General features: G+C 36.6%; 5 protein-coding genes across 12 annotated transcripts; all 5 read left to right on the forward strand.

Annotated features, from left to right (window-relative positions):
* Nucleotides 1-887: 887 nt before the first annotated feature.
* On the forward strand, nucleotides 888-3,233 carry LOC121763803. Its single transcript, XM_042159890.1, has 3 exons — nucleotides 888-1,301; nucleotides 1,734-1,958; nucleotides 3,023-3,233. The coding sequence occupies exons 1-3, from the start codon at nucleotides 1,029-1,031 to the stop codon at nucleotides 3,065-3,067; spliced, it is 543 nt and encodes a 180-aa protein (XP_042015824.1). The 5' UTR covers nucleotides 888-1,028; the 3' UTR covers nucleotides 3,068-3,233.
* A 482-nt stretch (nucleotides 3,234-3,715) lies between these two features.
* On the forward strand, nucleotides 3,716-6,425 carry LOC121763582. Of its 3 annotated transcripts, none has more exons than XR_006042450.1 (4): nucleotides 3,716-3,893; nucleotides 4,113-4,288; nucleotides 5,411-6,131; nucleotides 6,285-6,424. XR_006042450.1 is itself a non-coding variant. In XM_042159633.1 (3 exons), the coding sequence occupies exons 1-3, from the start codon at nucleotides 3,740-3,742 to the stop codon at nucleotides 5,792-5,794; spliced, it is 714 nt and encodes a 237-aa protein (XP_042015567.1). In that variant the 5' UTR covers nucleotides 3,716-3,739; the 3' UTR covers nucleotides 5,795-6,425. The 3 variants fall into 3 exon arrangements, 1 of the variants encoding a protein (XP_042015567.1); XR_006042451.1 differs by having other exon boundaries at nucleotides 5,411-6,069; XM_042159633.1 differs by having other exon boundaries at nucleotides 5,411-6,425.
* A 20-nt stretch (nucleotides 6,426-6,445) lies between these two features.
* LOC121763584 (E3 ubiquitin-protein ligase RNF170-like) lies at nucleotides 6,446-11,470 on the forward strand. Of its 3 annotated transcripts, XR_006042452.1 has the most exons (7): nucleotides 6,446-6,522; nucleotides 8,554-8,622; nucleotides 10,035-10,216; nucleotides 10,320-10,406; nucleotides 10,639-10,701; nucleotides 10,983-11,034; nucleotides 11,181-11,470. XR_006042452.1 is itself a non-coding variant. In XM_042159635.1 (6 exons), exons 1-6 carry the CDS (start codon nucleotides 9,592-9,594, stop codon nucleotides 11,270-11,272), a joined length of 579 nt encoding a protein of 192 aa, XP_042015569.1. In that variant the 5' UTR covers nucleotides 8,794-9,591; the 3' UTR covers nucleotides 11,273-11,470. The 3 variants fall into 3 exon arrangements, 2 of the variants coding, with proteins under 2 accessions (XP_042015569.1, XP_042015568.1); XM_042159635.1 differs by lacking the exons at nucleotides 6,446-6,522; nucleotides 8,554-8,622 and adding an exon at nucleotides 8,794-9,694; XM_042159634.1 differs by lacking the exons at nucleotides 6,446-6,522; nucleotides 8,554-8,622 and adding an exon at nucleotides 9,335-9,702.
* A 1,393-nt stretch (nucleotides 11,471-12,863) lies between these two features.
* LOC121765973 (E3 ubiquitin-protein ligase RNF170-like) lies at nucleotides 12,864-15,380 on the forward strand. Of its 4 annotated transcripts, none has more exons than XM_042162278.1 (5): nucleotides 12,864-13,157; nucleotides 13,736-13,908; nucleotides 14,422-14,507; nucleotides 14,753-14,825; nucleotides 14,940-15,380. In XM_042162278.1, exons 1-5 carry the CDS (start codon nucleotides 13,025-13,027, stop codon nucleotides 14,970-14,972), a joined length of 498 nt encoding a protein of 165 aa, XP_042018212.1. In that variant the 5' UTR covers nucleotides 12,864-13,024; the 3' UTR covers nucleotides 14,973-15,380. The 4 variants fall into 4 exon arrangements, 3 of the variants coding, with proteins under 3 accessions (XP_042018212.1, XP_042018213.1, XP_042018214.1); XM_042162279.1 differs by having other exon boundaries at nucleotides 12,867-13,157; nucleotides 14,753-14,804; XR_006042876.1 differs by having other exon boundaries at nucleotides 12,868-13,157; nucleotides 14,422-14,497.
* A 3,367-nt stretch (nucleotides 15,381-18,747) lies between these two features.
* Nucleotides 18,748-19,802, forward strand: LOC121763897 (transcription repressor OFP7-like). Its single transcript, XM_042159993.1, has one exon. The coding sequence runs from the start codon at nucleotides 18,854-18,856 to the stop codon at nucleotides 19,664-19,666; it is 813 nt and encodes a 270-aa protein (XP_042015927.1). The 5' UTR covers nucleotides 18,748-18,853; the 3' UTR covers nucleotides 19,667-19,802.
* The last annotated feature ends 1,347 nt before the right edge of the window (nucleotides 19,803-21,149 follow it).

Below are 21,149 nucleotides of genomic sequence, written 5' to 3' on the forward strand. Positions count from 1 at the left end.
GTTGCGTCTTCTTGACTTATACTCAAAAGTCAAAACACGTCACGTTGCATAATTATTTATTTTAAAAAAATTGAAAAACTATCGAGGTAATATGTTTTGATATTTGTATATAGTTTGTGTACTTTAATTGATATATTTTGTATTGATTTTTTTTTTACTTTGACATTTATACCTTTTCGATTTTGAGGCCACAAGGACAGGATGGTAAAAAAGCGTGTTTGAATTTATTGTATTCAACATACCATATGGTATAATTAGTACAAATACATGATACAATTAAGAGTAAAGGTCATTTTTTGTCCTAAACGTTGTGATCAAAATATGAGTTTGGTCTAAAATATGAGTTTTTTGAAAATAGGTCCATAACAAATGAAAATGTTGCCAAAATAGTCCCTTTTTTACAGTTCCATAAAAAAGCACTAACGGTCAACGCAATTCCACACATTTTCTTTTATACTCCTATTTCTCGAAACCCATACCGAACTCAACAGATGGAGTACTTACTAAAATTATCTCAATCTAATTTATCAAATTTAAGTGATGTTAGATTCTTTAAATAAGACAATAGTGAGTATGACATAAGTCCAATCAAAATTTATCCACTATACAATTAGTCACATAAATGGAGATGAGATGAATAGTCGTGACATATAGAGTATTGGTATTATAGAGACATATCAAGATATATTATTATTAATTGAAATTTAAAGGAAAAAATTAATTAAACAAAAGATAACAGCAATAGACAATTAGACATGGCAATACTCCAATTCTAGTAATTACGAATTTTAATAATTGGGCTAAATTAGAATTCAGAATCCCATCATACGGTAGTAATAATATTAATATAACTCCTATTAATTAATAAAATAAAATCGCCAAAAAAAGGAAAAGGAAAAAAAGAAAATCTATTGCAGAGGCAGAGCTCCGCCGGCAGCGGCCGTTTTCCTTTCATGACTGAGATCGATGCTGCTTCCATTTTTATCTGAATTCTTCAATTACTTTTTCTGCATTTGGTTTAATTAGTTATGAGAGACGATGACGCCCTACCCGTATCCACGCCCACTCATTCTTCATCCGTATCTTCCCTATCGTCGTCTAGGAAGGATGCTGCTTCTTCGGATTTTTCCTCCATCTTCGGCCGCGGCCGCTACAAGTTTTGGGCGCTCGCCGTGATTTTGTTGCTCGCATTCTGGTCCATGCTCACCGGCACCGTCTCCCTCCGCTGGTCCGCCGGAGATCTCGATGACAGCTTCACACTGGACTACCATTCACCCTCCGCCGATGATCTAGACGTTCTCGTAACTTCTCTATCCCTGTGCAATCAAACATTAATAAATTCTATGAGTTTAATTTTTGTTTATCCAATGAGTAGCAATCAATCCACTTAGTTTGAAATTTAGGGTTTTGGAGAGTTTTGACAGTGTGATCGAGCTGTGATTGTAGAGGATTAGTAATATGTTGTAGAGGTTGTTCTGGTGGTGGAGGGGTGGAGCATTGAATGCGATTTTCGTAACTTCTTTATCCCTATGCAATCTAACATTAATAAAATCTATGAGTTCAATTTTAGTTTATCCAATGAGTAGCAATCTATCCACTTAGTTTGAAATTTAGGGTTTTGGAGAATTAATACAGTGTGATTGAGCTGTGATTTTAGATAATTAATACTTTTAGAGGTTGTTTTAGAGGTTGAGGGATTGAGCATTGAATGCGTTTTGCAATGTTTTGATTAGGATATGGAGGAGAGGGAGAAAATGGTGAGGCACATGTGGGATGTGTATACCAACAGCCTGAGGATGAAACTGGCAGGTTTTTGGCAGGAAGCCTTTGTGGCTGCCTATGAGGATTTGACGAGTGAGGTGCCTGAAGTTATGGAGGATGCTATTTCGGAGATTGCTAGGATGTCAGCTCGCTACCTGGATCTCTCCCCGCCTCCACGATATTCTTCGCTGTCTTTGGTCAGTTCATTGCTTTGAAGTAGTTTATGATCACACATTACTTATTTGCTCTTGTTGGATTGGATCTTTTGGTGTTTTTGAACTCTGACAATGAGTTAGTTAGACTGAGACACCATACCACCTTGGTCAGATTGTGCTTATTTTTGAAAAATATTTAGAAATTGTCCAACTTTAAAACATGTAATTGCATATGACAGTCATCTAACCCCAAGATCTTCCTTGAGCAGTAAGGAACATATCCTGAATTGGTGAATGTCTTTTAGCTAAAAATATCTAAACTTCTACTACTTGATACAATTGTTATATAGTTAGGGACACCCTTGGTTTACTTTAGTTCGGATCCTGCTAATTTTGCGGTGACAATGAATCAATGAACTTTACCAGAATGCTTTATACTTGTCATAACTGCTAGTGTTTCACAATTTGGTCTTGGGGGAATGTATATTATCCTGAGTACAGTAGGTAATTTGCACATGACTTTGACTCCTGAACTTTGGAGTTGCTCACAGCCTTGGCTACTTAGATTAAGCTGCCTAACTACAATTCTTAAGCTAGTTTTCAAAAAACCAGTTATGTCTTCTGAAAAGATGAATGTTTTCATTCACTTTAAACTATGACCGTAACCAACAGGTAAATATGCATGTTCTATGTATAGATGATCTGTTAGGTTATTATGTGATGGAAAAAAGAATGGCAGAAGATAGAAAAAGATAAGTTAGAGCCTTAGGTAGAGACATAATTCCTTACCCTGGTCAGTATTGTACCCTGTTTCTGGATTGCTAATGATTGATTTATACAAATGTTTTTCAGCTAGGTATGTAGAAAAATACTGGGTTGCAAGCTTTCCTTTCTCTTCTGTAGAAAAATACTGGGTTTGCTTGTGGTTCTTGCGAAAGTTCGACACAAAAACATAGAAACAAAATAGAATATGCTTCAAGATGCTGTATATGTCAAAGTTATTTGCTTCTATTATGCATCTCTGAGTGATTTTATTTTGTATACCAAACAAGTTTTTGATGTTCATCCATGAATACGTTATCACAATGTGCGATTTTATTTTGCAGGGTTTACGGAATTTGAATATAAAGGATAAGGAAAAGCAATCCTAGCAGGTAAATTAGACTTGAAAATCACTGAGGAAATCAGAGGCTGCAACATGTTCCAGGAAGAGTTTTTGGAAACATACAACTTTGTAATTTTGGGTTTTCTTATTTATGATACCATGGTTCAATATGATTTGAGGAAAATTCTCTCAATCTTTAATTCACGTTAAAAGTTGTACATTTCTGTTTATAAATTGAGACTTATAGCAAACATACTTAAATGGCAAGATCTAGAAAAGGCAACAATACTCAATTTCACTTGATTATACACAAACAAGAAACAAAGCACACATCATCAGTGCTAAGTTAATTCTTTGACTAAAAAGCAACCACAACATCTCTACCCTAAAGGCATATTTAATATCCAATTCAGATATAAATTCACGAGAACGAACGCAGTGAATAATATGCTATCGGCGTCGGAAGACAGAAACAGTGCGGACAATGACGATAACATCAGCTCTACAAGCTGAACAAATGAACAAGAAAATATAGTAGGGGTATTTTTGGTACGGAAACGAGGTGCTGCGGAAATGATTAGGGGTAGTTTCGTAAATCCGCAAATAGATTAATCCCGCTCTCTCATGCTCACGTGATATGACAGTACGTATATACAGAAGCATAGCATGAACACAAATGGGAAATATACATAACTTAACAGCCGGAGAAATTGATCAAATGGAAGAGACGACGATGTTGAGTTGGTTAGAAGAAGGCAGAAATGGCGGCGGAGGATATAGGAAGGATAGGCCGCCGGAAGATGACTGCTGCCCCATTTGCTTTGATGATTTCCACGTTCCATGCCGGACTAACTGTGGCCATTGGTTTTGCGGCAAGTCTCTCTCTCTGCGTTTCTTTCTTTTGACTCTTTCTATTTCTGCTTCAACTTGAATTGAAGAAATTGGAATTTTAAATTTTAGGGTTTTGGTTGTTGAATGTGGGAGGAAATGAACACAATTGCTTTTACACAATTTGTGCTTCTTATATTGCTTAAATGTCATGATTACATTCTCAAGAAATGGGATTACATGAGATCTTTGTGCTTTTGCAGGCAGCTGCCTTCTTCGACTTTCGAGATTCAATGCAAATTTCAATCTGTTCATATGCCCTGTGTGTCAATCCTGGGTATATAATCTTGTTCCCCACTCACCTGTACTGATTCAGCCAGGAAGAGAAGAAATTGATGAAATCCTCGGAGAGATCGAGCAATTTAATCGTGTTCACGAGGTCGGCTGGTTTTACTTCTTCATGGCATATTCTTTTGCTGAAGCTATAGTTATTTCAAGTGCTTTTTTATAGTCTCTCATACAAGTAAATATTGGTATATCAGTATATGCTGCCTTTACAGACATATGTTTCCTTCACTTCTTGTGTCATTCCCCTCCTAGTACTTGTTTGCTTCTACAGAATGGAGAATAAATAACAGAATTGTTCACTATATGCCATGCCGCTTCTATTCCCTCTGATCCTTTTCTTTTATCTTCAAAATGGCAGAATCAAACGATTCCAATGCCGCTTCTATTCCCTTATCAGCATTGCCTTTTTTCTCTCAACTTCCTCCCATTTCAGTGAAGTTTTTTTTTAAAGGAGGATCGACGATGGTTCCCCATCTACCCCCGAAGTGACTCGGACCCCCGGCCTAATGGTCGGAGGTGAAGCGTCTAACCACCGAACTGCGCTTCGTTGTCAGGATGGGAAGGAACGAGTCAACCAACCTTTCCCCAAGCACGGGTCCAGACCAATTAACATATCAACCCAATCAAGGAGACGTCGTTAACCTATCTCCCCTAGCGCCTGGGTCCAGGCCAGGACTCAAGAACCCCCCAGGGGAAATTAATCCCCAAGATGCGCCTCCCAGGGGTCGAACTCGTGACCTCTGGGATGGCGCGGTATCCTTGCCTCCCTCCTCAACCACTTGAGCTAAGTGGCTTGGATCCCATTTCAGTGAAGTTAACTGATGGGAATTTCTTGATTTGGCAGCAACAAGTAGATATTGATGTGTATGGATACTGGCTTGAGTCATTTCTCACTAGAGCCCACCACCACAAATGATTGCTGATCCAGCTGCAGGATCTCTGGTGATTAATCCAGCATTCATTGCTTGGCAGAGGCAAGACAGGAGAGTTGCAGGATGGCTGCTCTCTTCATTGTCTGAGGGAGCTCTCTCTCTTGTTGTTGGTCTCAGATCCGCAAAGGACATATGGGGAGCACTAGAGACCAACTTTGCTAGCCGTTCAACTGCAAAAGTTATGCAATACCGGCAGCAGATGTAAAGTCTCAGAAAGGAAGCACTCTCAATGAGTGAATATCTTGGTAAAATGAGGAACTATTTTGACCTTCTCAGTTCAGTTGGTTGCAGGGTCTCTGATGGAGAGCATATTCTACACATTCTTGGAGGCTTGGGTTAGGAATATGATCCAGTTGTATGCGCTGTCACCTCCAGATCTGAACCTTGGGCGATTGGTGATGTATCCTCATTTCTTCTCAGCTTTGAGTCCAGAATGGAGACAACAAGAGCAAACTCTTCCAGCACTGAGTGATCTCAACCCTCACTCCACTTGGTGCAGCAACAGTCAGGGCCAAAGAAAGATCTACAATCCTACATCAACAAGTTTGACACAGGTGGAGGAAGAGGTGGATATAGGAATCAAAGAGCAGGTAGAGGTGGCAGAGGATTTGGAAAGGGAGGCAATAAAATCATATGCCAACTGTGTGAGAAACCAGGGCACTTAGCTGCTAAGTGTTGGCACAGATTTGAGCAAAACTACACTCCCCTCAAGTGCAATTAAGAGCAAATCAACCCCAGCAGCAGCAAAACTACTACAATCCTCCTGCTCACATTGTCCGGTCAGTGCCAAGATCTCCTACAACCAACTTCTCAGCAGCAAATCCCTATGTGTTTGGATATGATTCTGCTGCTTCCTCCAGTTGGTATCCGGATTCTAGAGCTACTCATCATATCTCCAATGATCTTGGAAATCTGAACATAAGCTCAGAATATACAGGAGGTAAAAGCTTGGTTCTTGGTAATGGTCAGTATGTTCCTATTGCAAATATTGGTGAATATGTGGTTAGTTCTCATTCCTCTACTTTTTCTAGAAAGATTCATCTTAAGAATCTTCTCCATGTTCCTAACATTATCAAAAATCTTTTTAGTGTATCACAGTTTGCTAAGGATAATTCAGTTTTCTTTGAATTTCATCCAACTTTTTGTTTTGTTAAGGACATGTGCACTAAGGAAATCATGCTCAAGGGAGCACTTGAGAAGGGCCTCTACCATTTCCTAGTTGATCTGCCTTCTTCGACTATCGAGATTCATGGTCCAACTGTGCAAGTGTCCTATGTGTCAATCCTGGATATATAATCTTGCTCCCCATTCACCTCCACTGATTCAGCCAGGAAGAGAAGAAGAAGTTGGTGAGATCCTCAGAGAAATCGAACAATATAATCATGATAACAAGGTCGGGTGGTTTTGCTTAATTCTTCATGGCATGTTCTTTTGTCGAAGCTTTACTTATTTAAAATGCTTTTTTGCTTAGTCCCTCATACAAGTAAATATTGGTATATGCTTCCCTCATTTCTTGTAAGTTTACTTGTCTTATGTCAGTGTCTCTTTTCTTTCTTCCATATTAAACTGAATTGAATTGTGTTGTACTGATAAGGGAAAGACCCTTATCAAGTGAAAAAAGATAAAGAAAGTCGCAGAGAAACTATGCTCTGTCGACAATCGGAAATTCTAAACGGAAAAACTAAATAAAGATAAAAGACAATAATTATGATTTCGTTGATTGAATAATGAGAATAACAATAGGTCATATTTATAATACTCCTATGAATAACCTAACTTGGTGAACAAGATAATAAAGATATGGAAAAAATATGATAATATAATAATAGAGATATGAGAGATATTTCGGAAGATATAATCGTATCAACTCCCCCACGGTTGAAATCCACCATTGTCCTCAATGTGGGAACCAATAAGCAACGAAGAGCGTTGCGTATCTCCTCCTTGATCAAATGCAAAAGATTGCTCTATCCAATTATAATATCCACTTGTCATCGTTGTCTAGTACATAATAAAATAATCAACATCAAATATATCTTCGAATTTCGTTTGATCATTCCATATCTGATCTTGCATAAGCACCTTAGCATGAATGCATATATTATGACGGATCTGCGGCAGTCCGTTGGGCGGGTCTGCGTGCGCGCCCTAGTTGTAAGGCCGGTATGGCTGCTGCCAATCCGGGGGGTCAGGTTCGGGCCTCAGTGACAAACACCTTTCGTGTTCATCGAGTCTTGCCTCGAAACGCACCACCCTGGTGAGTAGCAGTTTGGTTTAGCTGTTGGCTTTCTGGCAGTGGCAGTACCGCCGGGACCATGGACGCCGTTGGAGGGCTTGCAGAGTTCTGGGGAAGCACTTGCAGAGCAGATCTCGGGAGTACCTTGTTTTCCCTCAACATCTCACGTTCCTTGTCTTGAGATCCTTCACTCTGTTCAATTTCATCGCTCACATCTACCCCGACAGCAGTGTTGATGGCAACATCGGTGATGTTGTTGGGAACATCGTAAAGGTCTTTGGGAACATCCATCGTGGAAGTGTTATCAATGTTCTCCTCAATTATATTTTCATCATCAGTGTTCTCCACAAACCAAGCGGTCACATGGGCGAGCAGAGCGGCTTGGTCCAATCTATACACACGTAACTTCTCGTTGTAATCGTTTACGGCGGCTAGTTGGGCAGGGGAGAACGATCGAGCCATGAGGTCAGGATTATTGGGGTCAGAACCCTGGTATGTCGCTTCACCATAGGCGAGGTACGGGCTGTGAGGCGGCGACTGATCATAGGTTGAAGAACTCTGCTGCGTGCGCACCCAAGTGGGCTGTCGGGCCTGGTAGGGATGATATTGTGGGTGGAAGTGTCTATCCTGTGGATAGGATTGTTGCAGATCTAATGATCCAATCGGATGGTGTGGTGACTGATATATGGGCTGCGATGGGTGGTGGGCGAATTGCGGCTAACGGTAGTCGAATTGGTGATGGTAATAGGCAGCATAGGTGGATGACATGATGGAGGTAATTCGGAGGATGAGAACCGAATGAAAGCACCAATTGATAAGGGAAAGACCCTTATCAAGTGAAAAAAGATAAAGAAAGTCGCAGAGAAACTATGCTCTGTCGACAATCGGAAATTCTAAACTGAAAAACTAAATAAAGATAAAAGACAATAATTATGATTTCGTTGATTGAATAATGAGAATAACAATACGTCATATTTATAATACTCCTATGAATAACCTAACTTGGTGAACAAGATAATAAAGATATGGAAAAAATATGATAATATAATAATAGAGATATGAGAGATATTTCTTCCATAATAATAGAGATATGAGAGATATTTCGGAAGATATAATCGTATCATGTACTATGTTAATGTGATGTGTGGATCCTCGATACATAATCTTGCTCCCCATTCACCTGTACAGATTCTGGCAGGAAGACAAGAAGTTGATAAGATCACTGCAAAGATGGAGCAATATAATCGTGAAAACGAGGTCAGGCTGTGTTACTTCTTATGTTAAACCTATAATTATTTTAAGTGCTTTTGTTTAGTCTCTCATAAAAGAAAATATTTGGTAAATATTTGGTGTCATTTCTTGTTTCATTCCCTTCCTCGTACATCTTTGTTTCTATAGAATGGAGGATTAACAAGATAACTGTTAAAAATATTGGGTTGGCTTGACATGTTTCTTCATAAGGGATGGTATCGAAATTGAATGGAATAGCTCACTGCTAACTGTTATATAGTTTACTTATGTCGGGTTCTCTTTCTTTCCAACTGTTTTATTTCTTCCATGTCAAACTGAATTGAATTGAGTTTTATGTTAATGTGATGTCTGGATCCTCGATACTATATAATTATGTTCCCCATTCATCTGTACTGATTCAGCTAGGAAGAGAAGAAATTGATGACATCGTTGCAGAGATTGGAGAAATTGAGTTTTAAATATTGATTGTTTAATTTGCATTTTATATATAGACGGATTGCATTTTAGTAGAACGTGAGACCCACTTTTTTATATTGATTTTATAATAAAATGTGAGTGAAATGAATTAGTAGAATGTGAGACTTATGAAAAATAAAGCAGGATAATTATTATGGGACGAATCTAAATAGAAAAGAGTAATAATTATTAAGGGACGAACAAGTAATTAACAAATAGAATATAGAGGGGATATTTTCGCACGGAAACGAGTGATTTCAGCTCATTCGAATGAGACAAAGAGGGGGTATTTTCGTACGGAAACAGTGATGTGGAAATGCGTAGGGGTATTTTCGTACATCCACATAAATATTCATCTCTTTCTGTCATGGCGGTGAGACTGCTGCACGTATACACTGAGAAGAGCACCGTGATCAATAAATGGGAAATTACAATCGACAAATGTAATCAACTCAACAGCTTAAGAAATTGATCAAACGGAAGAGGCGACGATGTTGAGTTGGTTCAGAAAAGGCAAGAATGAGAGCGGAGTTACCAGCAAGGATTTGCCGCCGGAAGATGACTGCTGCCCCATTTGCTTCAATGAATTCCACGTTCCATGCCGGACTAACTGCGGCCACTGGTTTTGCGGCTAGTTTCTCTCTCTGCATTCCTTTCTTTCCCTCTTTCTGCTTTCAATTTCAACTTTAAATCAACAAGTTGTTATTTCAAATTTTAGGGTTTTGGTTTTTTTGGTTGTTGCCTTTGTCTATAAAAAGTTAAGCAGTTGAATGTGGGAGGAAATGATATACATATTGTTCAATTGGATATGTTTAGTCAGGAAAACTTGAAAAAGCATGATGTTGTGACAGCTTTAGTGAGACTCTGTTTTGCACTTCTCATGTTTTCCTTTGCAATTGATTTATATGTCATGATTTCATCTTCAAGAAATGGGATTACATGAGATCTTTGCGCTTTTGCAGGTGGATGCCTTCTTGGGATTTTGAGATCCGTTGTGAATTACTACCACCTTTGCAAGTGCCCTGTCTGTGAATCCTTGATATATAAACTTGTTCCCCTTTTACCTGCACTGGTTCAGCCAGGAAGAGAAGAAGAAGCTAGTGAGATCCTCGGGGAGATCGAGCAATTTAATACTGAAGACGAGGTCTGATGGTTTCGCTTCTTCATGGCATGTTCTTTTGCTTAAGCTATAATGATTTCAACCATTGATATATAATTTTGTTCCCCATTCACTTGTATTCATTCAGCATAGAAGACAATTTGGTGAGCTCAATGAGCTCCTCAGAGAGAGGAAGAAAAATCGTGAAGACTCGATTGTATTTCGCATCTTCATGGTGTGTTCTTTTGCTGAAGCTATTATGATTTCAACTACTTTTGCTTAGTATATATTGGTTTATGCTGATTTTACAGACATATGCTTCACTCTTAGAACTCCTTCGTTTCTATGAAATGGAGAATTGAGAAGACGAGATAATTCTTCACTCTTTGATCTGCCTCTTTCCTGCTATTTCAAGACATTTTTTAGCTACAGCTAAACTAATTTCTGTGTTTCAATTTATTCTGCAGAAATATGGAGATCTGATCGAGGGTGTGACAAAAGCTCTAGTTTGTCTATTATGGTTTAGTTTTGTAAGTTCAATTCTATTTTGCTTCTCTAAACTCATTGTTATGCACATTTACAATTCATGATCTATGTCAGTTTATCAGTGTTGGTGCACGAGTGCCAAAACAGTATGCATACAATAGCAGTTTAAAATACTGGTCACTGAAACGAGGGCATGCATTTGTGAGATTCAAAAGAAAAAAATCTGCAAATTTTGATAGCGTTTCGCCACTCTAACGTGTTCCAGTATCACTACAAAGAAAATGTGCTTTGATCCTTTTGCTTACCTTCTAACCCTTGTTTGCAGGTGCTGAAGCAATTTGTCAACATAATAACTGACTTCCGCTTGTGGCCAAATGGTATGTTCCTCTTTGTTTCAGTTTAGACTGCATCGTATTATGGTTCTTCGTTTCAACTTTATTTTAGTCTTGTATAGTTTAATGTAAGCTACATGTTGAAAGAGCAAGTTTGTTGTTTGGCTACTTACAACTTAATTTTTTAACAGAAGGGATGGCATTCCGACTGTGTCAAACGCTGAGATGTGCTATTGTTGTACTTGGTTTGATTTGGATGTTTAGGCGACATATATGGGGATAGAATTCGATGCATTTGGCTGAATAGAATGGAGATCGACAATGGATTCTGTTGCAGGAAAATGTGTTTTTTGTGAACATTCAAATGCTTGCTGTGGATAGAGTGATTTTCTGTCTTTCTTGTCCAACAGCAACTCATCATTTGGAGCTTTTCTTAATTGAGTTCATCAATATATCAAATGCAATAGACTTATCTTCTCTATGATGCATGAATTGCAATTAATTTGAATTTAGTTGGATATGATCATGGGATAGTTTAGTTGGTTGTAAGTTAACCATTTCACACTTTATAATTGCAATTAATTTGAATTTTTGTAGTAGTAGTAGTAGTTCATAATAATCATAACCATTTACCACTATACTTGTAATTTAACTAATAATTTTGCTGTAATTTAGCGTTTCTCTCACGTATTATCGTTTTGTAACGCGGATGGTCTCATATTTGTGATGTTATTGTTGTTGTGATAAAAAGAGCCATGCCAAATAATTCCCCTATAAAAATCAAAAGTATGTTAACATTTTTTTCCTTATTAGGATTAAATCATGTGAATTAGTAAAAGACACAAGTAGAATATGAAAATTAATCAAAATAAGAGTAGATGATGAAACACCATTTGAATAACCAAGCATTGAGGAATTCCACTTTCTTGAAAAATATCACAACATACTGTAAGTTGGTAGATAAATGAGACAACCTTTATTTCCTGAAGTGGAGAACATAGAATTAAATGAAGCACAGAAGCTAAAAACGAAACTTCCTCTATTTTACTCTCAAGATAACTTTTTCCCATTATTTATGTTTGATAGTGAGATTTCCATACCATAAAGAGGAGCCTCTTTACAGGCAATACAACTTTTGAACTTTGCCCCTAAAAATGTGTAATTTCAATCCATATATGTAGCAAATAGAGCAATAAAAAATACTTCCTCCTTCCCCGAATAAGAGTCGCTAAATTCCATTTTGGGTCGTCCCCCATTAAGAGTCGCTCTTCATTTTTACCATAAATGGTAGTAGGCCTCACATTCCACTAACTCACTCCACTAACATTTTATTATAAAATCAATATAAAAATGTGGGTCTCACATTTCACTACCTTTTTCAATCAACTTTTCTCTACATTTCTTAAAACTCGTGCCCGGTCAAAAAGCGACTCCTATTAGGGGACGGAGGGAGTACTATTGTATAAAGACGTGCCCATAGTTTTGGAACTGCAAGTCCGGTTTCAGTTTTGAATCGAAGGTTTTACTGATTTTGGCGGTTCTAGGCCGATATTTTGGTTTCGCACTTTATTTTACAAGAGCCAATTTATTTTAAAATCAATTTTTTATAAAAGTTATTAGTTTATCCCTAAAATTAGGACCATGAATTTTACAATCAATTGAAAAGATGTATATTTAAAGGTTCTTTATCTTTAAGTATTTTTGTTTTTTTTTCTTTTCATAGTGGAATGTTGTTCTTTTATAATTATTCTATTAAAATTAATATTGATGTAAGTTGACCATTGACACCTCTTGAATAGAAGACATGGATAGTAACAAACTATGGTAAGGGTATTTTCGTACATAAACGGTGTTTGCGGAAATGCTGAGGGATATTTTCGTAACATCAATAGAAAGGCTGAATTCGTTCTGCCATGGCAGGATAGATAGATGATCATCGATTCGTATATGCTGAAAAAAGCATGATCAATAAATGTGAAATATACACAACTTTAACAGCCTGAGAAATTGTTGAAACGGAAGAGAAGAAACGACGATGCTGGGTTGGTTCAGAAACCGCAAGAATTTGAGATATACCAAGGATAAGCCGCCGGAACATTCGCGCTGCGACCTCTGCTTTAATGACTTCCACTTTCCTTGCCGGACTAACTGTGGCCATTGGCTTTGCGGCAAGTCTCTCCCTCTCTCTCTCTCTCTCTCTCTCTCTCTTCGTTTCTCTTTCCTCCTTCCTTTTTTTCTGCTTCTAACTTACTTGAATTGAAGAAATTGGAATTTTAAATTTTAGGGTTTAGCAGTTGAGTTGAGTGTGGGAGGCAATGAATTAGTTTTTTTTTTGTTTTTCGTCAATTTTCTGTCAATTAAGAACAAGATGGAGAGGAATGATAGATAAATTGAGCTACTTGAAGCATGCTGTTGTGATTACTTTTCTCAGACTCTGTTTTGCACAATGTGAAATTGGAATTTTAAATTTTAGGGTTTAGCAGTTGAGTTGAATGTGAGAGGAAATGAATTAGGTTTTATGTGTTTCTTGGCCAAATTGCTGTCAATCCTGAATCAGCATGGAGTATAATGATAGATCATACAAGATTGAGCTAGTTGAAACATGCTGTTGTGAGACTCTGTTTTGCACAACGTGTGCTTCTTACTTTCCAATTGGTTTATTGTTTTGCTTAAATGCCATCATTTCATCCACAAGAAAACCTACTTACGGACTTATTATAAACATAAGATATTTGCCCTTTTGCAGGCACCTGCGTTCTTCGATTTTCAATACTCATGGATGATTTCCGAAAGTTCAAGTGTTCTGAGTGTGAATCCCAGGTTTATAATCTTGTTCCCCATTCACCTGTACTGATTCAGCCAGGAAGACAAGTTGCTGAGGTCCTTGGAGAGATCCTGCAATTTAATCGTGAACATAAGGTCGGGTGGTTTTGCTTCTTCATGGCACGTTCATTTAATTATTTCAGTGCTTCTGTTTAGTCTCTCATACAAGACAATTGTTCACAATATGACATGTTTCTTCAAGATGGATATATCCAAAGCTAACTGTTATAGTGCTACTGATCTGATTATCTGCTAATTGAAGAATCATTGCCATTTTACATGCATTTGTAAGTTTCATTGTCTTGTGTTGCTGTCACTTTTACTTTAGCAAGAGCTACTTCTATCCAACAGTTTTCTTTCTTGTATATGAAACTGCACTGAGTTGAATTGTATGCGATGTGTGAGGATGTGCCTTGGTTTTCTCTCATTCATACAAATTCTAGAATTCTAGTTTCTAAACTGTTGTATCATTCCCTGTGACTCAAGTTATATGTATATATCTATTGGTTTGGGGCCTCCATGAAGTCAACTTTGATCTGCTTCATTCTTGCTATTTAAAGACAAATTGGCAAAAGTTAACTACGTTCTTTGTTTCAATTTATTTTGCAGAAAGACGTAGATCTGCTCCAGAGCGTGAGAAGAATGCCGGATATTTTGATTGACAAATTACCGTTTGTTTATGCAAGTTCGTCTCTGTGAGCTTATTTTGCTTCTCTAACTCGTTGTTACGCGCATTTACAATTTATGATCTATGCCAGTATATAATCAGTGCACGACTGCCAAAATAGTATACATACAACTGTTAAAAAATATACTGAAATGCAGGCATGCATTTATGAAAATTTAAAAGCACATTATCTGCAAAGTTCGATAATGTATGACTACAAAGAAACTGTTTTTTTTCTAATGCATTTGCTTTCCTTCTAATCCTTGTGTACAGACGCTTATACAATATGCTGATGCAGTATATGACTTCCGTTTGTGGTCAAATGGTATGTTCCTCTTTGCTTCAGGTTAGACTGTATCGTATTATGGTTCTTGTTCGTTTGTTTCATAGTTTAGTGTAAGCTACATGTTTGAAGAGCAAGTTGGTAGTTTGGCTACTTACAGCTTGATTTGTTTGACAGAAGGGATTGAATTCCGACTATGTCAAATGGTGAGATGTGCTGTGCTTGTACTTGGTACTATTTTCATGTATAGGCGGCGTATACGGGAATATTTGAGGCATTTGGCGGAATAGAATGGAGATCGATAATGGATTCTGTTACTGGAAAATGTGTTTTTGAGCAAGATTTCAGAAGGATGCTAGTATGTTTTGTGAAATGTCTTGCTATGCTGATGGAGAATGAAAACCATATACAAATACCAAAAGCTCTAGCTACTTTATTGAAGCTCTCTTGATCTTTCTTTTTGTATCTGTATGGATCAGTTTCGACTGTTTACAGCTTCTGGATTGATATGATCATGGATTAGTTTAATTAGTTGTTAGTTACTCAACCATTTCAAATGATGTTGTATATGAGTAATTCATGAATTCATATCCATTTATAAGAATTTTCTTGACAAAACTAGGACTCTAAACAAACACAATTATAGTATACCTTTGTACGCAATTAGGTGTCTCGATTTTTCCTTTCTATCTGTGTGCTCTGCTTATACTTGCTATTTGAATGAGATGGAGAAGAATGCCGGGATAGAATTTGAGGCATTTCGCTGAATATGATGGAGATCGATAATCGATTCTGTTGTAGGAAAATGTGAGAATTCAAATGCTTGCTGTGGATAGTGATGTTCTTTGTCTTGTCTACCTGCAACTCATCTTTTGGAGCATTTCTGCGCCAACATATAAAATGCAATAGCCTTATCTCCTCAACAATGCATGAGTTAGAAGTTACTCTTAATTTAGATTTCATCAATATATCAGTTGACTGTGTTAGGTTAGTTAGTTGTTAGTAACTTAAACCATTTTACATTATTTACTTGCAACTAATTTGAATACTAAACATGAAGATACTCAGTTTCTTGTAATTATCAGAACATACACAATATGTACTTTCAAGCATATATATTTTTTTCAATATCATATTCATGTAAAGTCCAGAAAACTAAAAATCTAACATAGATTCATTCTTGAGATAAGAACTAAAAATCTTACATAGATTAATGCTTGAGAGAGAGCAAAAGAAAAGACTATATAAGAAGTTTGGCTAAATTTTGATTAGTTCGAAATTATGTTTAGCTTAACTTATTTTATTACGTAGTGAATAGGGTAATTCCAGATTGAACTGTTTGAGCAAGATTTCAAATCGAAAGATTCTATGTGGTTAGCACTTATAATAACCAACAAAAAGGAGAGTAAATCTATATGCATACATTAACTCTTTACCAATATAGTGAAAAGGTACAAAAACAACATGGTTCCAAAACCAAATTGAAGAATTTATAAATAGTACTACTTGTATTGTTGTTGGGACATACATAAAATTGACTTATCAACAATTTTAAATATTGGAGACAGGCAAAATGTGGCCCATGGACAACTTGTAATGAACAAAATCCGTGCGAACGGATGCACCATGCTAACATATAAAAATGATAATATTGGATCTGTCTAGACCGTACGAACGTTTGCACATGAGTTCCGCTCCCTAGTTAGCCAAATACGAGCGTGCATGTTATCGCGTAGTTTTTAGGGTTATCCTTAAATTATAGTCCCAAGTTTAAACTTGAAGTGATTTTGTAGTTTGAATTTGAAAAATTATAAAGATAAGTGTGTAAGTACACATATCTACAATGTTCATTCAATAGTTCACAACTTTCACATCATATTTTCAGACTAATCAATACCAACGTGCAATCAGAGTATGCTGAAATTTGAATAGTAGTGAAATATATAGACCAATTCTATTTTTAAAAACTTTTGTCTCTCTAATGAGATGAGTTTCTTTCTCTACTAACAATACTTCAATAACTTTTTCTTTCTATCTTTGTCTTACTTTACCAATTGTGCATTAAACATGTGCCGTTTCAAAAGTTGTCTATTTTTTTAAGGACATAGAAAGTATTTTTCTTATTGTTTATCGATTTAGTAATGATCATCATATTTCATTTATGTAAGTTCGGATGAACCTGTCCTCTTATAAGGTCTTTTACTCTTTTACGATGCTGAATGGTTCATTTTTATATTACATCACATAATACAAAATTGATTATATGGAAATAGAAGCACGGAAGCTTAAATTCTTGTCTACATTTGTCAAAACCATCATACATACGGCGAAGATTCTTTTCTCCTCAATCTACCAACTCTTTGTTTCATTCTCTATGTTTTAATGAATATATATATAATATAATATAAGTAGAAAGAATTCTTCTACGTGTTTGCAATACTAATGATTAAATTTTTGGAAGATCCTTTCCCCCTAAATTTACTCTTTCTTTAATTCTCTATGTAATATAAACTATAAAGGATATAAGAACAATATTTTTTTGGAAGATCCTTTCCCCCTAAATTTACTCTTTCTTTAATTCTCTATGTAATATAAACTATAAAGGATATAAAAACAATGTAATCTTGATATTGTGGAAAGGAACCAAGATATATTATCATGAGTTCAACTTTTGAGTAAAAGACAATAGAACAAGATATAAGATAAGCTATGACTTTTAGTCATAAGATAAGTTATGACTTTTAGTCATAAGTATACATTAAGAAATTGTTCTACATGTTTATATAATAAAGTTTTATCATTTTAATGTATACATAGTGTTTACATTGTTTCTACGCTTGTAAATATGAAATGATGAAAGAAACAATCTCTCATTCCTTCGTATTTTTAGATTATCGAAGCACCAATATCAGCTTGCTTAGTGGTTGCTCTAAGCACGACCCACCCTGAGCACGTTCAATTCCTTGTATGCATGCAAATCCGCCAGCCAATGGGTGACCGACACATGTCCATGAACCTAGTTGTTAATTCAACGAGTTACAGTGTTTGTCAAGACATTAGAAAATGTGACCAAATAGGGGTAATTACACCATGCATATAAAATGTTTCATCAACGTTATAAATTAGTACAAAAGGTTTTAAGTTAGCATATATTATACAAAAAGTTTGATTAGTGTTTTAAATTAGTACATTCCGTCAAATAATACTAACACCGTTAATGAGTATTAAGCAGACCACTTTTCTCATGTTTGGCATCCCATAAATTCTTATTTTTATATTTATCAAATCCAATGAGAACTTATTTTCAAAGAAAGATGAGAAGCAATGGAGACGACGGTATCAGAAACAAGAAACAAGCAAAGAAAAAAATGATGGGATTTTTTTAGATCAGAAAGCATTGGGGCCAACAATTCATTCTGAATAGAGGAGTGTAATGCTACGCTGCATCTGCTTCAGTTCAATACTAAATATTTGAAACAATGAAAAAATCGACAGTGAGACTCTACAACAAGGCAAACCAAAGCAACAAGACAAAAAAGAAGAAATGCACACAACAACAACGGGGCAGGATGTGGCAAAAAAATCCATCTTCATTGCTGTTCAACTTAGACCAGCAGCAATGGTGTTCCATCATTCTTCAAATATTATTCTTTTTAATCATTATTCTAATAAAAATGGAATTTCATTCTTGGTGTTTATCATGATTTTTATTTCACTAATGCAGGGATTATTCATTTTAGGTGTTCATCACGATTTTTATTTCCAGGAGTATCATGCAAATACGATGAAAAAATAGTACTAAGAAATAATTTGGAGTGGAGTGAAGGATGAAAAATAAGAAAAAGTTATTATTTGACAGATGTACTAATTTGAAATATCAATCAAACTTTTTGTATAATATTGCTAACTTAAAATTTTTTGTACTTATTTAAAATATTGGTGAAACATATTGTATGTATGGTGTATTTATCCCAACCAATAAGATAAAAGTAGAAAACAGAGTAGATGAAAAGAGAGAGACATTCAATTCCCTCTCCCTCATGTATATATAAAGCCTATTACACTGCATTCTACAGCAGCTTAAAACAGCAATGGCGAAGCGTTTGAAGCTCAGAATTTGCAGAGCCATCGCCACCACTCTGCAATCCTGCCGCTCCAAACATCCTTCCCATCTCCCAACAGATCCCACCCCTTCACTCTCACACCCCTCCGAATTCCCCCAACCTCACCCCGCCAACCACCCGCCGCAATTCAATTGCCAAAACGAAGAAAAATGGCACGTCGTCGTCGAAATCCCCGCGCCACCACCGCCGGAGAAGATCCGCCGCCGCTCGAAGAAGAAGAAGCAACGATACATCCCCAGCCGCCTCCGCCTCCGCCTCAGCACTTCCTCCGCCGACAGCGGCTGGTTCAGCACCGAGGAAACCGAAACCCTAGTCTCCTCATCTCCGCGATCCTCCTCCGATCTGCATCCGATCGGAGAGAAATCGCACGCCGCAAACCCTAGAAATTCCCGTCGCCGGAGCCGGAGACCAACGCGATCGTCGAATCGAACGGCGGCGGAGGGGAATTCGCCGGCGCCGGCGAGGCTGTCGATGCTGAAGAAGCTGATTCCGTGCACGGTGGATGGGAAAGTGAAGGAGAGCTTCGCGGTCGTGAAGAAATCGGAGGATCCGCTGGGGGATTTCAGGAGGTCGATGGTAGATATGATCGTGGAGAAGCAGATGTTCGAGAAGAAGGATTTGGAGCAGCTGCTGCAGTGCTTTCTCTCCTTGAATTCAAGGAATTACCATGGGGTTATCGTCGAGGCTTTCTCCGAGATTTGGGCCGCGATGTTTACACCGCCGCCTGTGGGGCATTACCGGCGCCGGCGCCGAGTGTCGCGAGTCGCTTCGTCGTTTTAAATTTATTTGAATTTGTAATTCTGTATTACGAATGTAAGATATTTTAGATATATATGTCGCTATCACTCTCTACGGCTAATGTAAGATATTTTAGATATATATAGTTGTATTATAAGTAAGAATTTAATTTAGTTAACCTTTTTTTTTGCAATGCATGGGTTAATCGGAATTGTCAGTACGATAACAATCCGACCGATGGTTCCATTTTTCAAATTGTAGTCATGTACCCAAAAATATTAGTAGAACAATAATTGGCAGTTAATAGTCGATAGTGATGCAAATTTGAAAAAAAAAACAAAGAATTAAAATGGTGGGATTATCGAAAAACACTAAAATATCACCTTTTAAATCAGAACCCGAGTTGGTTACGTTGTTCATATTTAACATCGGATTTCAAACCAAAATTGGCGGTTCTTGAACTAGCGACATCTCTACTTCTACTACACTTATATTAAACTTATTAAAACACATTGCTCCACCAAAAGCCTAAACCCAATGGCCAATTTTTCAATATGACATGCTTTAGATGGTTTTAATTTTACATGTTTAATGTTCGTACGAAACTCCTTTAATTAACTTAAAGAATATTTGCAAAGACCAAAATAAACAATTTTCTTTAGTTTACGAAAAGATGGATTAACGAAAATTTGATCACAAAAAGATGGATTAGCGCTTGCAAAATCAAGAAAATTGGTGGGCAATTATGCAAACCACTATTAATCAACCAATTTAGAGAAATGTTTCTACTTCTTGAGACGTGCCTAAATTTTTTATACGGAAATAAGCAATGTGATGGATTTGGGGGAAAAAGTAATGAAAAGACTCGATTTGAATGGAGTAGACCCCTACTGTGTATGTTTTATGTCACGTGCAAACTCTCTATATTAATTACTAAATATTTGAAACGACAGGAGTTTTAATGCATAATTGTTAAAATAAGTGGAAAAAATTAGTAAAATAAGAGAGAGGAAAAAAAAGAAGTAAAGTAAGAAAGATGAATTAGGAGAAAAAGTAGTGAAAGTAGAGTTAGTGGATTATGAGGTCCATGTCCTAAAATAGAAATATTTTAAAGTTTCTATTTTTAAGGAAGCGATCCAAAATGGAAATAGTTGCTATTTCTAAAAAATGGAGAGAATATTTTCCATCTCAATTATGCAAACCATACGATAGTTCCATACACACTACTCCCTCCATTCCCTTCATGATAATTGAATAAGTATTTTACTTTTTTGCGAAATTAACATTATTAATTTTCTTATTTTAATTTGTCTCATATTCTCTCAATTTTATTTCTTTTCATACTTTATTCTTTTTTACTTACCTAACTAAACATTACTTCCTTATTTTTTTTATAAAAAAAACAACTCACTTAATAAGGGACGAAGATAGTAATGATTCTTAATATTTGCACCAATGCATTAATTCGGAAGTTACATTGCATCTCTTGTGAGTGTATGATAGGGAAGACCAAGTCTTATAAATC

Source organism: Salvia splendens, chromosome 14, assembly GCF_004379255.2.
Source record: "Salvia splendens isolate huo1 chromosome 14, SspV2, whole genome shotgun sequence".
Classification (NCBI taxonomy): Eukaryota; Viridiplantae; Streptophyta; class Magnoliopsida; order Lamiales; family Lamiaceae; genus Salvia; species Salvia splendens.